The sequence below is a fragment of the Chelon labrosus genome (assembly GCF_963514085.1).
Source record: "Chelon labrosus genome assembly, chromosome: 13".
Lineage (NCBI taxonomy): Eukaryota > Metazoa > Chordata > Actinopteri > Mugiliformes > Mugilidae > Chelon > Chelon labrosus.
In genome coordinates, this window is record NC_140346.1 from 23,345,432 (window position 1) to 23,359,244 (window position 13,813).

The 13,813-nt window shown below is 43.3% G+C and overlaps 1 protein-coding gene across 1 annotated transcript in view; it reads left to right on the forward strand.

The window, feature by feature from the left end:
* Positions 1–13,813, forward strand: part of nbeab (neurobeachin b) — a gene marked incomplete at its 5' end in the record, with an annotated part of 190,781 nt that overhangs the window by 150,344 nt on the left and 26,624 nt on the right. Inside the window, 4 exons of the mRNA XM_084558818.1 lie at positions 9,069–9,186; positions 9,274–9,376; positions 9,962–10,077; positions 12,180–12,292. Of these exons, the coding sequence (XP_084414944.1) occupies positions 9,069–9,186; positions 9,274–9,376; positions 9,962–10,077; positions 12,180–12,292 (450 nt within the window). The remainder of the gene's footprint in view (positions 1–9,068; positions 9,187–9,273; positions 9,377–9,961; positions 10,078–12,179; positions 12,293–13,813) is intronic.

Sequence of the window (13,813 nt, forward strand, 5' to 3'; positions counted from 1 at the left end):
TCAGCTTTTTTTTTCTATTTTATTTTAAATCCAATTAGGAGTGTAATAGGGTCATGCATAGGGACTTCACGCTGCAGGTTGGGTTCTTTAAGGCGTTTTTTTTGGGGGGGGTAGGATGGAGCTGAAGTTTCCTGATGGTCCTGACTGAAGGGCTGGCCTCTTTAATGTTTGCTGAGGGGTCTTGTGCCCTGGTGAGTCATTGAAACCGTTTTAGAAGCAATCTGTAATTGTGAAGACCAGGTTGCGGGATAATCTGACACTGTGGTTTCATTGGTATCTCAGGTGGTACCAATTACCTGATCTCTCACATGTGTCTGCCCCCCTCCCCTCCCTCTCCTATGCTGCACGGGCGTTGTCTCTGTGAATTCCTCCAAAGCTACGTGAATGATTAAATACTTTATTCATGTCAAAATTTTGCACCTTTCTGTTGCTATTTCTTTAAATCCTCACTTTTCTCACCTGGAAAGCTGTGACCCTGCTTGAAATCTGGAATGTGAGTGAAGACACAGAAAGGCCATATGGGTCTTTAAAGGGGCCTTTTGCTGATCTTTAATCTCTCCCTATGAGAGGGGAAAGTGGGTAGGAGGGCCCTAGAAGTGGACTTGTCCATCCTTTGTGGGTTTGTTCACATGCTGGTGTGCTTTGAGTGTCTGACAGCCGTTTAACTCCACACGACCTGGTTCTCAAGTGCCATCGTTTGGGCGCTCTTGAATCCTGTTAGGAACCATAATTACAATTCATGCACCCGCACCTCTTTGAAGAGGCATTGAGAGAGCAAAGAGGGGCGCCGAGAGCCTGAGAGGACCCCGGCAATAGTCTCCCTTTCGCTGGTGTGAAAACACTGTGAGACTGCGCCGCCGCCGCCGCACCAAGCTACAACATAGATTTATATAGATTTGCACATGCTCAGTCTGATAAATGATTAGCTAAGAGAATGGGAAATTATGCAAAAGTAAAGATTTTCCTTGTTCCTTGTTATGCAAACAACTTGTGAATTGTGCTACGAGTGAAGTAAAGCGCATTCAGTGACTTTCAAAGGGGAAAAAGAAGAAAGGGTGAGCATAATGCCTAATAGGTGCTTTAGTAATTTCTGAGTTTTCATAGCTTAATCCGTTCTGAAAAGCTCAGGAGAAGAAAGGCTGCAAATGGCCCTCAGTATTAATTTGATGTGACTTCTGTACAATAAGGGCTGTGGATCCCAGAAGCCCATTTTCAAGCTTACCTTCTTTCATCATCCTCAGCCTTTGGAACTTTTGCCTAAATGTTTCATGAAACTGAGGCTGTAAGCCTCTTTGGTATTCTGTCTTTATAACGCCTGGTTTAAGACTATTATTACAGCGTGTTCAAGGCAGAGGAACACATACAAACATTGAAGCTGCCTCTCTATTGTCCAAAATTCAAATTGATTTAGTACAATTGAGGGGCCACTTGTATTAAAACACACACATTCCATGGCTCATTTCCCCTGTTTCATTTTGGATTTTTTACAAATGCAAATCAGGGTGGGTTTCCTTTATTCTTTTAACAAATAAGTATTCTTTCTGGTTTATTTCCTCAATTTTAAAGCAGATCTTATATTAATCATAGATTTCAATACACCATCTCCTCAAGAAAAAAAAAAAACATTTTTGTGGAACCAAAAGCTCAAATTTCATCCTGATATTTTGCTTAGATAGAAGTAAAATTAAAATTTAATTTACTTGGCAGCGTACTGAGACTCTCCTTACACCCCCTTTCCTTATCTGACTTTGTTAAAAAAAAAAAAAAAACTAGTTTATGAACTCTGGTACCTCTGTGAGATTCATAAAAGTCTTCTTTTTCTTGCAGAGAAAAGATTTGGTTTCAAAGAATCCTGTGATGCCTCGGGAAAGTGGAGGCACAGCTTCTGTGTGTTGTGGGTGCTTCTCAACACGGCTCCTAATGATGAAAATAACATCAGTTTACAGATATAAGGGCTGAGGTTTATAATTTCAGTCTGCCTTTTCTTGTGCATCTTTTGTTCGCACGGGATTGAGGCAGAACTAGCAAGGGACACAATGGGTTGGGTCAGCGACCCTGGAGAAAACAGCTTGCATTAATATGGTCTAATCCAGTGTAATTAGTCAAATTACAGCACGCCAAGCAGCTTGTCAGGGGCTGTCGGCTTTGGCAGGCACACAAGATGGCCTGGAGTCCCACTGGACAGCAGGGAGACCTCAAAAGCTCTGCAAAGCCACCCTACTGCACTTACTTATAGCCCTTTTCAGTACATTTCCTTTTTTTTTCTCTCCTCCATGCTTTTTTTCTCTTGACAAAAACTGGGAAGGGCTCTTTCAGTCTCGCTACAGTGTTTTCACCTTTTCTTGTGTTGTCTCCCGTACCCGCGGGCTGCTAGCTTGGCTTCCTGCCTGCCTGCTAAGGTGGATCAAAATGATAGGAGGATTCGCAGCACAGGCTACAGAAAGTCAAAGTAATTATATCAGGGCTGCTCTCCTCCTACGTGATTTTATGAGAGTCAGCTGCACGCTAACTAGTGCTGCTAAGAACCATGGACGCGGTTAAGACACTTCCTCATGTCGAAGGATTAGCATTGGTAAAAAGATTTAAACTATATAATTACATGAGGATAAAGTACAAATTATCTAGCGCACTCAACAGCCAGATTATCATCCCCTCCAAGCCCCACTCAGCCCCAAGGGGTGAGCCTGGATGACAAAAAGGCCCTCATTAGCATAAATTTACAAGCCCCCTCGTTCGGAGGAGCTGATAAGAACCTGTTCCACCTTTGCTTTGGCCATGAATGGCTTGTTGTGCTTTTGGCAATGACAGATAAGTCAGGGTAATTCCACTTTATGCCTGAAAAAATGATGCTCCAGATTCTGGCTGCATCCCGAAGGTGTCACCCGCGATAATCCTCAAACGGCGTCCAGCCGAAAGGGGGCTGTGTGTTTTCCAGATGATATACTGCGAATGACAGAAAGAATTATATGAAGGAGGACGAATCTGTAACATATTATTAAGCAATTCCCTGTGAATAACGGGGATAAAAGGATAATGGATGAGGGTGTCATTATTACCTTGGTACCAAGGGAAGCGCCAAAGCAAAGGTAGAGAGACAAGATTAATTGAGGACGAGTGAGGCGCTCATTGCTCATCAGGCCCTCTCGTCTAACCACTTGCTCTTTCTGTCCCTCTTCTCCTCTGTCTCTCCGCCTCTCCATCCTTGTCTCATCCTTTCTCTTCTCCTCTGTCTTGTTCTGAGCCCCTATTCCTCCCACACACGACCAAAAAAATATATATGGAAAAAAAAAAAGCTAACGAAAAGTGGGATTTAAAGCGATCAGCTTGGCAGTCTCAGAGGCAGCCAGAGGAGGAAGAGAGGAAGCTCGTACCCAGGCCAGGAAGATTTCAGTCATCTTAAAGCTGACAAGTCCCTGAAAACGTCCCATTACGGAAAAGCTTCGTGAAAAGACCCAACACCAAATGACTGCATCCCCTCTCTCAAGCTCCTTAGTGAAAGAATCCTCAAGCTGTTTATCTGGATGATGTGCTGACTAAGTATGTTCATGTATGTATGTTTGGGGATGTGGCGGTCGTTGGGTCACCACTTCAGCATGTTCATATGTCTGTCTCTCTGTGTGTCCCTTTGTTTGCTCATTAGATACGATTCTGTCTTCTCTTGCAGATGGGGCACAAAGTAATCTACATTTCGTCCAAATATGAATTAATTCTCAAGTATCTCTTTTACCATTAGTAGTACTGGTTGAAAGATGAATCATGTTAGCCTGAATGCTAATTTGCAGCATTGCAATAATAAATCCTGAAATCGCACAATTTCAAGGATGACAGAGTGACCTCTTAAGTGTCTTTGTTTATATTTTAACACTACTTTTTATACCTGCTATTTCTTTTGTGCACTGCTTTATTGTTTGAAGATGCTCCTGTATCAGCACAGGCATCCAGGTGCATGCAAACTCTTAAAATATATAACTAAATATATTTGCGTGTAAACTGCCTAAAAAATGATTTTATAGCCGTTCAAAAGATAACATTGTTAAATATTTAATTTCCCACTGCGCTTATAGATATCATATATAAACCGAATTTTAAATAAGATCACCTGGGAAGTTTTTTTTATTGTTTCTTCCAACGTTTAGGAAGCCTTCTGCACACATCTTGTGGCTTGCTGCCAAAACTTTATATCACTGCTGCAGGGAACCTCAGGTCTAAGTTAGTGTTTGGATTTTTTTTCCTCCTTCTTCATAGCATTTCTTGGGGGCTTTTATATTTTAACGTAGACAGAGCCTTGACTCTTTAAGAAGAGATTGCACACTAGGAGAACGGCTCCTCCCACCTGTCCTAGCATAGCAGTGTTGAAGACAGCACCGCGGGGCCCGCTAATGTGCGTGAAATACTATCCCTGACATGAATGTTATTGACAAACTTGGCTGGACATTTGGGGCAGTGAACTGCCAACATATTTAATGCATATTCATCTCCTTTATCCCACTGGTCTTGCCAGAGCACCCGAGCTGTGTCATCTTGCCACACTCCAGCTACCACCCAAATGTATAGTGACACTGATTATGCAAATCTGTATCTTGTTTTCCCCCCAATACCTGCATTAGGAGCCTGCTACTTTATTGAAGTTGAGATACGGGTCTCTCGGAGAGGAATCAAGTGGAATGCAGATTTTCTTTTTTTTAATATATAATCTGGGAGAATCTTTTACAGTTTTTTTTCTACACTTCATAACAGTTGTCACATTAAGGAGGGAGAAATGCAGACGAGAAAAGTACTTTGATGCTGAGGCCTACAGTATAAATCGTTGCGGAATGTAAAAGGGATTAAAGTTAAAATAAAAGTGGGAATTCGGGCACATCTTGGTCGTACAGTTAAGATTTCCATGTGCATGGGTTTGTGAAGTTAAATATTAGTATCATAGCTCAGTGTGTGGACCCACTGACAGCCCATTTGGCCGTTAGATAGTTTTAATTTAACCTGAAGGTTAAATTAGGTTCAAAAGCATAAAAACTACTCCTCTGTTTTTGTTTTTTCTTGATAATCTACAGACCTCACTCTTGTGACATGGAAACAGTTTACAGTGGATTATATTTAGTGTGAGGATGGATAGATAGATCAGAGGTGTTGCAGAATCGTATGACCTCCTCAACCTGTCCTCATATTTCAAGATCTACATATATACTGCGCATGCTAGATGTAACATGAAGTAATTATTTTGGAATTTGGGTGACTAAACCCTTTTTTGCTATAAACAAAACATTCACACAGCAATATATGTTTTGGTGACCCCGTCTACTCTGTCGTCTTTGGCTGCCGATGCTATTCCACTTAGCCGAGACCTGCTCTCTGCTCTCACTTCGCCAGGCTTTACACCTTCCCTTCGCCTTCCTCTGGCTGCTCAACCTCTTCACAGTATTGGCCCATATTGCCTGGGGTCAGCCATTGAATACAGTATACGTGGTGTGTGCTGATCCTCCAAATTGCCATGTGTGAAATCCATCCCACTTGCTCCTCGGGGAGTAGTCATATCACTCAAAATGAAACTGCCTCTCGTATCCTCCCCTTATTCTTCCACCTCGCGGTTCTCTGTGGCCGCCTGGGACCCGTGCAGTTGTGAGGCTTTATAGTGGAAGCCTATTAGACAAATCTGAGAAGAATGCAGCGGAGGTGCTGTGATACCAGGTTGTCAGTGTGTGCTCCACAGTCTCATATAAATATATCAGTCATGCTGGCTTGGAGGTCTCACTGAATTATATTATTGTCCTGTTTTTTTGTGTGTGTGTGGATGCAGCGGGTGGGGAGATTGTATCATTTCATATGGGAGAAAATTGCGTCAGGTTTTAGAGAAAATGCTTCGTTAGATTTATTAATAACATCTGTCATTGTGTCCCAGTCAATATGGGGAGAAAGCTATTCGGAAGTCAAATATGATTAGTATCTATTTTCATGCATGAAGCGGCTTCCTATCGCCCGATATGCAGGATGTGCTCCACATGAGCATCTGCACATTATTACATATGAATTTCAGCCTAAACATCGGTGTCACCTGTGCCTCTCCCCGTCTCGTCTGTCAAAATATTTCTCCATTATTCTCCTGTGATGTTCTACAGGCGGAATGCAGACTACCCTCTGTCAAATCCGCGAAAGAAGAGTAAAGGGAAGAGAGTACAGAGACGTTAAATTGCATTAAGGCTATTATACTGGAGAGGTGTATATGTCCCTGCAGCTGGCGAAGCAGCGCATGCGCCTGTGGCTCCTAATGAGGCTGCATGGAGGGACCTGTGTGGAAACAAAAGGCTGTGCTTGTCGGCCATACCAGACCCCTTCACCCACCCGCTCGCTGCTCCCCCAGCCCTGAGCGTGACAGACCAAGAGCAGAGCGCCGGTCCCTTCCTGGTGGCGTGATTAGATTGGGGCCGAAGTCTCCAGCTGGCAGGCCTGTCTGTGACTGGAGGCGGCCGTCCCCAGCGCTTGTCACTAGCTGACACCTCTGACAGGCAGGGGACAGCTTCAGCAGACAGGTTCATTAAATGGCATTTTTTACAGCTGGGCCTCCAAAAATGAGGGCTGGGCTTTGTCAAATCCCCAAGTCTACAGGGGCCTCTGCGTGTTGGTTTAGACCAAAGCTTTGTTGTTATGACAAATTTTTTGATCTGGGCGGTTTGAAATCAGCTCTTTTTTTTTTTTTTTTTCCTCCCCTCCTCTTTAGCCTCTCTTTTGTTGACAGCTAGCCCTTTGGCCTGTACTTTGTCATGGCAGCAAAAAGTTCATGCTAGCTTGGAAACAAGAAGCCAGCCAGCGTGGAAATATATCGATAATCAATTCAGAGTTGCAGTATTACAGCTGTTTTCATATAGTTTTAAGAACCTCGAGTGCAGTGCATGTTTGACAAAGCTGTAAAAAATTGACTTTTTATTACTTCCTGTGTTGTTATGGTCCCAGTATTTTTATATAACAAACGAAAACTTGTTAAATTTATGTAATAAATAAATAAACTGGACAGAGAAAGTGTTGAAAATGACAGACATCACAATAACTCACTTGTCCCTTGATGGAGTTAAACTGTTGTAGCCTTCCCATGATGCATTTTTGCATGACTACTTGCCGAACATCTGGCTGCGGAGTAGGAGGGGTATAAAAACTCACCCCGCTTCCCAGTGAGCTGCTGCTGGCCCTCGGCAGTGCGCCTGCCTGCAGCCCCACAGCCGTCCCTCCACCTCACCTCCCTTCCTCTCCACACCCCCCCTCCAGTCAGCACGCTGCCTCCTCGGGGCCGTGCTGTCTCTATGACAACTGTTTGAGTTGGGGGTTGCAGAGGTGTCAAGCAGGGGCATTACTGGTAGGAGAGCACCAGAGATGCTGTGCTGCACATCCAGCATCTCCACCTAATCCAATTTTAATTGAGCTCCAGAGATTTTGGATGTGGCACGGAGGTCGGGCATGAGCTATTCCAGGGAGAAATTAAGGCAGCGCGGCTCGGGCTGCACTCTTCCAGCCTGTCACTATTTTAAATGAGCATTAGCATCAGACCTAACCCAGCTCAACATCTCACTCTGCTTCTCTCCCTGCCTACTCCACCTCAATCACCCCCCCCAATACACAGACACCCACGCACACATACTAATGTGCTGTAGGGCCTCACCCCCTCACTGCCCTGTTATATCTTTATTCTCTCGCACACACTCTCTCTGAACTGAACCTATGTGTGATTATAACCTGGGGAGTTGATGAGCCTTGCACCCTGGCTCATACTGTTGGACAAAATTGTTCAGTCAGAGGGAAGTGAGATGGAAGGCGGAGGGGGGAGGAGGAAAGGTGTGTGAGGGGACCATTCTCACCTGTCAGAACAACTGTCTTGGCTTCCTGTGTGTGGACCTGCAGTCCCAGCGGTGCTGCATGCACTAATGATTCTTTGTCTGCTCCCTCCCTTTCTTGGCATGATGGTTTTTATTGATTATTTATGTGTCAACGACCTGGAGGGTTGTTTCTTTTGACCGCCTGCCTTTCGCTCCAGTGAGTGTTTTTAAACCAACTGGAAAAGTGTGAGACGTTCAGAGAGATTCTGTAGACACCTTCACCTTTTGTAGGAACTTAGCCCTGAGACATGTTATAATGTCTTATTAATTCTGTGTTTCAAGTTAAAATCAGGAATGAATGCACTGATAGTTGCGTGATACTGAGGCTTGGTGATTCCATCTGGTGATTACGCTCCTTGTCCGAATTACTTCAGGGAGCTTTGACCCTGTTTTAACTGCCTGAATGTCTAGTTAAGAATTCCTCTTAGCAGCCTTTTAGGGGGAATAATTAGCTTTCAGTTAGCAGATTTGAAACCCGGCTGGGATGAGCGGACTAGAGAACCATTCGAAGTCTAGCCAAGCGATCTCTAAGCAACATTTTGGAGCCGTCTCCAACACTGACCTCCTTGTTGAAATGTCCAAACTTACAGCAGAAGTAAACATGTTTACAGCCCGGTTCAAGAGCAGTTTGGTCTCTGACGTTAATGACAACTGCGTGTTTGTGATTTTTTACATAACTCACGAGTTTAAAGGCTTAAAATTCAACTTAATTTAGGGCGTGGCTGATTTGAGTGACAGGTGGCTGCTTCTCTCAGGTCGCTAGATGTCTGCCTCAGCTCCACTCACACTCCCAAACTTCACCCATTTTAATTTAATTATCCAAGTGCCACCACGATAGTGAAGGCCTGAGCCACCGCTGAGAACGGAGATCCGTTTATCCATCTTTATATACAGTCTGTGCCCAATAGCAAAGCAACAAACACCACATCTCTCTTCTGTAGCTTGTTACTCAGGTTTTATTTTACTGAAAACGATTGTTTGCCTCAAATCAGCCAGCTGCACCAGCAGAACTGCAGCTGAAATGTTACACTAAAAGCTTGTTGACACGTCGTCGTATCTGCAACACACTGTGTTGGTGATGTCTTCTTGTTATGTGCAACACTGGAATCTATATCCCCTGTAACCTGACACACTTGCACACATGATCTCTTATTCTAATACAGTTTTAATAACCACTGGACGTTCTCTTTTCTCTTTCTCCCCTGCTAGGTCTTAGCATACACCGAGGGTTTACACGGGAAGTGGATGTTCAGTGAGATCCGGGCGGTCTTCTCCAGACGCTACCTCCTGCAGAACACAGCGATGGAGGTTTTCATGGCCAACAGGAGTAAGTGAATTACCAATTACAGATTTAAAATTTTACTTTTTTTTTTTCTTCCTGCCTTTCTCTATCATTAAGCTATGTCTTTCGCAGCGTCAGTCATGTTCAACTTCCCCGACCAGGCCACAGTAAAGAAAGTGGTCCACAGTCTCCCCCGAGTAGGAGTGGGCACCAGCTACGGACTTCCACAAGCCAGGTGGGTCAAAGGATGCCAAAGGAAAGCGAGCAATATTAAAAACGTGTAATATTTGAATTCCTTTATAGCTATTTCCTCCGTCTCTGTGTTATCTGGTGAGGGAACCTTGTGGAGACTGGCCTGCAGCAGAGTCATTTGTAGTCCCATTGCTCCAGTCATTGAAGTGGATGTGCACTGACCCTGACTGAACTGGCCTAATTCTCTGACAGAAGACTCTATGCAGCAGGACTGCAGCCAGGCCAGTGACCACAGGAAAAAGAAATTCCCTTTAGACTCTCATAGTGCTAACAGGCTTGTTTATACGCTGCTGCAAAAGAAGCAGTCTTGCATTAATTGAGTGGATATAAAGCAAGCTACCCTGAATTAACACTTAGAAAATTACCTCTGTCGTTTAAGGACTCTTAATTAACACCTAGCTTTCACTTAATCCACTCGAATCAGTTTTACTTTGTCTGCAGCTTTGGCGCTTCTGCTATAAGCATAGCTTCAAATAGTTTTGTGTTATTGAATTTTGAAGAATAAAACTTTTAAAATATCCATAAAAACTTGTGAAACTTTATATGTATAATATATATTTCTTCGCAGGCGTATCTCCCTTGCCACCCCACGGCAGCTTTTCAAATCCTCCAACATGACCCAGCGCTGGCAGAGGAGAGAAATCTCCAACTTTGAGTACCTCATGTTTCTCAACACAATTGCAGGTAAGGGCGGGCGTAGCTCAGGGTATATAAATAATCTATTCTCTTTTTTTTTTTTCCCTCAGCTATCAGTTAAATAGATAGATTGTGATTTGTTTTCTTCCTTACTCCGGCTACATTTGCAACCAGCGAAAGCGTTATGTTTTAATCTGTTATCCATGTGAATCTTTTCACCATTAGAGTCTCGTGACTTTAAGGTTAGCCATCATGATCAATAAACTTTATGTGTCAGCGTTACTGCAAACATTCGATAAGTGGCCTCAGGTGCGTCGCATTTGTTTAAGAATCCCGGTCGCCTTAAGCGGCGCTCGGTGTGGTACGCTTCACTGTTGGTGGGAGTGTGCTGTTTGAAGCAAAGAGCAGGCGCAGCAGATTTTGCCAGATAATTAGTGCCTGGCTTTGTGAGAGTGTACACATGTGTGTCTGTGGAGTTGAAAGGTTCTGTTGTCGACTCTCTGATCTGAACTGCAGCTAACAGGGAAGGCAAGAGCGACTGCACGCTACTCTGCTCAGGAGAGGTGTCATCCTCCCTCTCGCTGCATATTCATGCATATTTATATTTAGCTTGTGCTTGAGTTCGATACATTATTGTCAGCTAATTAGATGTAAGGCAGACAGAAAAACATGCCCAAAATTCATTAAAAATCCCTGGTAATGACCCGGGCTGCCAGGGATGTCAGAATAGTGTGGAGCAGCAGACAGGCGGGGGGTGAAGTGCTGGGAAGAGGTGCGAACGGGAAGTGGTCTTCTAATTAAACACTATTCCACTGTTATTAACATCTTGCCACCCCAACTCAGGCCTCAGCACCAGCAAGTCTATCCACACCAACGCCCCCGACTCATCCTCCACACTCAGCCCACCGCTTCCTCTTGAGTGTGTGGCATTAACCTGGATAATTATGCTCTCTAGCTTCCCCACCCAGACCCCGGCTACTCTGCAGAAGCCTCGTCACTGACGAGCCTGTCAGACACTCGGCTTGTTTTAGATACTCTGATGTCACCCTGCTCCAGAAACAAACCTGCTGGATGGGTTCAAGTTGCTGATATTCTGAGATAATCATTAAAATTTGGGATTTTTTTTTTTTTTTTGGAATAAGATTCCTTAACAATGCATGAGCTTTTCATAGAAGTTATTGCCTTCACCCTTGTGTTGTTAGCTCTTGATGCTACTTTCATTTGAAAGGCACTGCACCTTCAAATTCTTCCAGGATGACTAAGGTTGGCATGGTATATACTAGTCAACATCAGCACTGGAAAAGAATCTGTAGGCAATTTTGTGAAATATTTCTGGAGAAAATGTTTTATTTTTTTTCAGTGTTTTATGTCAGATATTATCTCAGGTCTGATACCTCAGAATTAATGTTTCAGTTTTATTTTCCGAAGAAGAAATTTTACTCTTTTTCACTGTCAGTTTGCTTTGAGACAGTTTCCTCAGCGTGATTTATCACCAGCTGTAAAAATTCCAACAAAATCGTATATAGCTCCCCTATTCCATACCCGGATTACAACTGTCCACCGTCTGACCTCACAGCTGTATCAGTGTCATCTTCAAAGGAAAGGTAAAGTGTTATTGACAACGCGGTACATGCTCTTGGCTTTTCCCATGGATTTCCTACGACACGTTTTTACATCTGAAAATCATATTTCCACTTCCCGAACACAAAGGAAGTTCACATCTGGCCAATCACGGGGATCAGACTTTCAGTGACATTTCAGGCGTCTGGAGTCATGGCCCCCAGAAGAATCTATATCTCTATAATAACATCCACTCCTCACTACTTAGAGATATTTATGTTCTCTATAAACTTAAAGACAGCCCTGTTGTAACCCCCACAGTACACTCAGCAGGCAAAGTCATGGGAAGCTCAGAAAACATTCTCACATTCTCTGCCGTTTTTTTGTGTGTGTGTTTGCCGGAGTCTGTGTGGAAGTATGGAAGGAAGTTGGTCTGATTGAGGGCTCTGAGATTGGGGGCTTGTTGGAATGTTGCATGTTGATCCCCCAAAGTAACTGAAGCCTCAAATGTACCCTGCCCCGCTCTCAACCCCTCTGTTCCCTTCCAGCCTTTCATCACTCACAGATTTCTGTCTGCTCTCTGTGTCTAGGGAGGACATACAATGACCTGAACCAGTACCCGGTCTTTCCCTGGGTCCTCACCAACTATGACTCAGAGGAGCTGGACTTGACCTTGCCAGGGAACTTCAGAGATCTCTCAAAGGTACACAAAGGCCTCTTGGCCCTGCACCTCGATATGACGGAGAGAGGAGGGGCAAGCAGGGGCAGCTGGATGTAATGGCCTGGGAATTCATTATTAAGAGTCAGATTGTAAAATAGTATAGTAATTACTGGCAAAGGACTCGTGTGCAGACTGAAGTGGAATGCAGAAAGTGGAAAAAGTCATGAAGTCTAATACATTATGTAAGTTTGTTCCCGATTTATTTGGTGCTGTACCGTTTCAGCACGTAGTTTGCGCGGTCTACTTTGACTTTTTAATGGGTTTGAGGTTTCTGCTTTGGAGCAGCTTACACGTTTATTTTATTCTAATGATATAATCCTATAATTTCAGTAAAGCAGCCTCAAATTAACCCGACAATCTGCTCTGTGACCCTCAACAAAGGTTCGGCCAAAAATATTTGATGCACAGCGTCACAATATTAGAGACCACAGCCAGGTATGAGATACCAGCATGTTACGGCAATCTGAATGTAACTTTAAAATCTAATCTTGATTGTCTGGGACAGCCACTTAGGACACCAGTCTTTATACGTCCTTATACGAGCAGAGTGGTCCAGTGTAATTTCAACCATTTTAAAATCTCATTTGTGCATACTTCAATTACAGTTTTAAACAAGGCTGCCTGAAGCTGCTGGGCTTGTGTGACAGCTTCGTGGTGTTATTATCACAACTTCAGCAGAGGTTAGATGTGATATGTGCAACTTGTAGCTGTGATTGAATACAGTAAGTGCTGTGTTTGTTCATATGTTGTTTGTTTGGTTTTAAGTGCCCCATGGAGATAATGCAGTTTATAGTATCATATCGTATCGAAGCATCGTATCGTATCGTATCGTATCGAAGCATCGTAATGTAACGTAATATACTACCTTAAATTACTACACAGCGTATCATTCTACCTGATCGTATCATTCCCTAATAGGCAAATGTGTGCAAAACCATCATATTAAATAGCAAACTAACCAAAGCAATGAATAGATATTTAAACAAATCTTCACACAGCATTTTTCTCCTGGCTACAATTTAGGCGACAAGACATAAGGCGATAATAATATTTTGATGTCCTGAATGCCACCGTGCAATAGTAAGTTAGACTTCGATCGATTTATTAGATTTATTCATCCCCAGGGGAAATTGCTTGGTAGAAAAAAGGTGCATAGTGTAAAAGTAAAAAATTTAAATTAAATAAACTATAATAAATACAGTAAAATGCAATAGGATATAAGAGTACATGCAACAAAAAAAACAAGACTTGCATTTGTAGAAATTGACAAGAGATATAGAAATAATAATAAATATCCACTATATACATAGGAAGGACAATAGTAAGGTGCGATGATATGGATGGAGTTATCTTTTACAGAAAGGTGAGTTGTTGTAAAGCTGGATTGAGTGTGGTATGAAAGATGTCCTGTAGCATTCACTGCAGGAGCGGAGCTGGATCCGTCTGTTGGAGAATGAGCTCTGCTGCCCCTTTAAAGTCAGGTGAAGTGGATGTGACGGATTT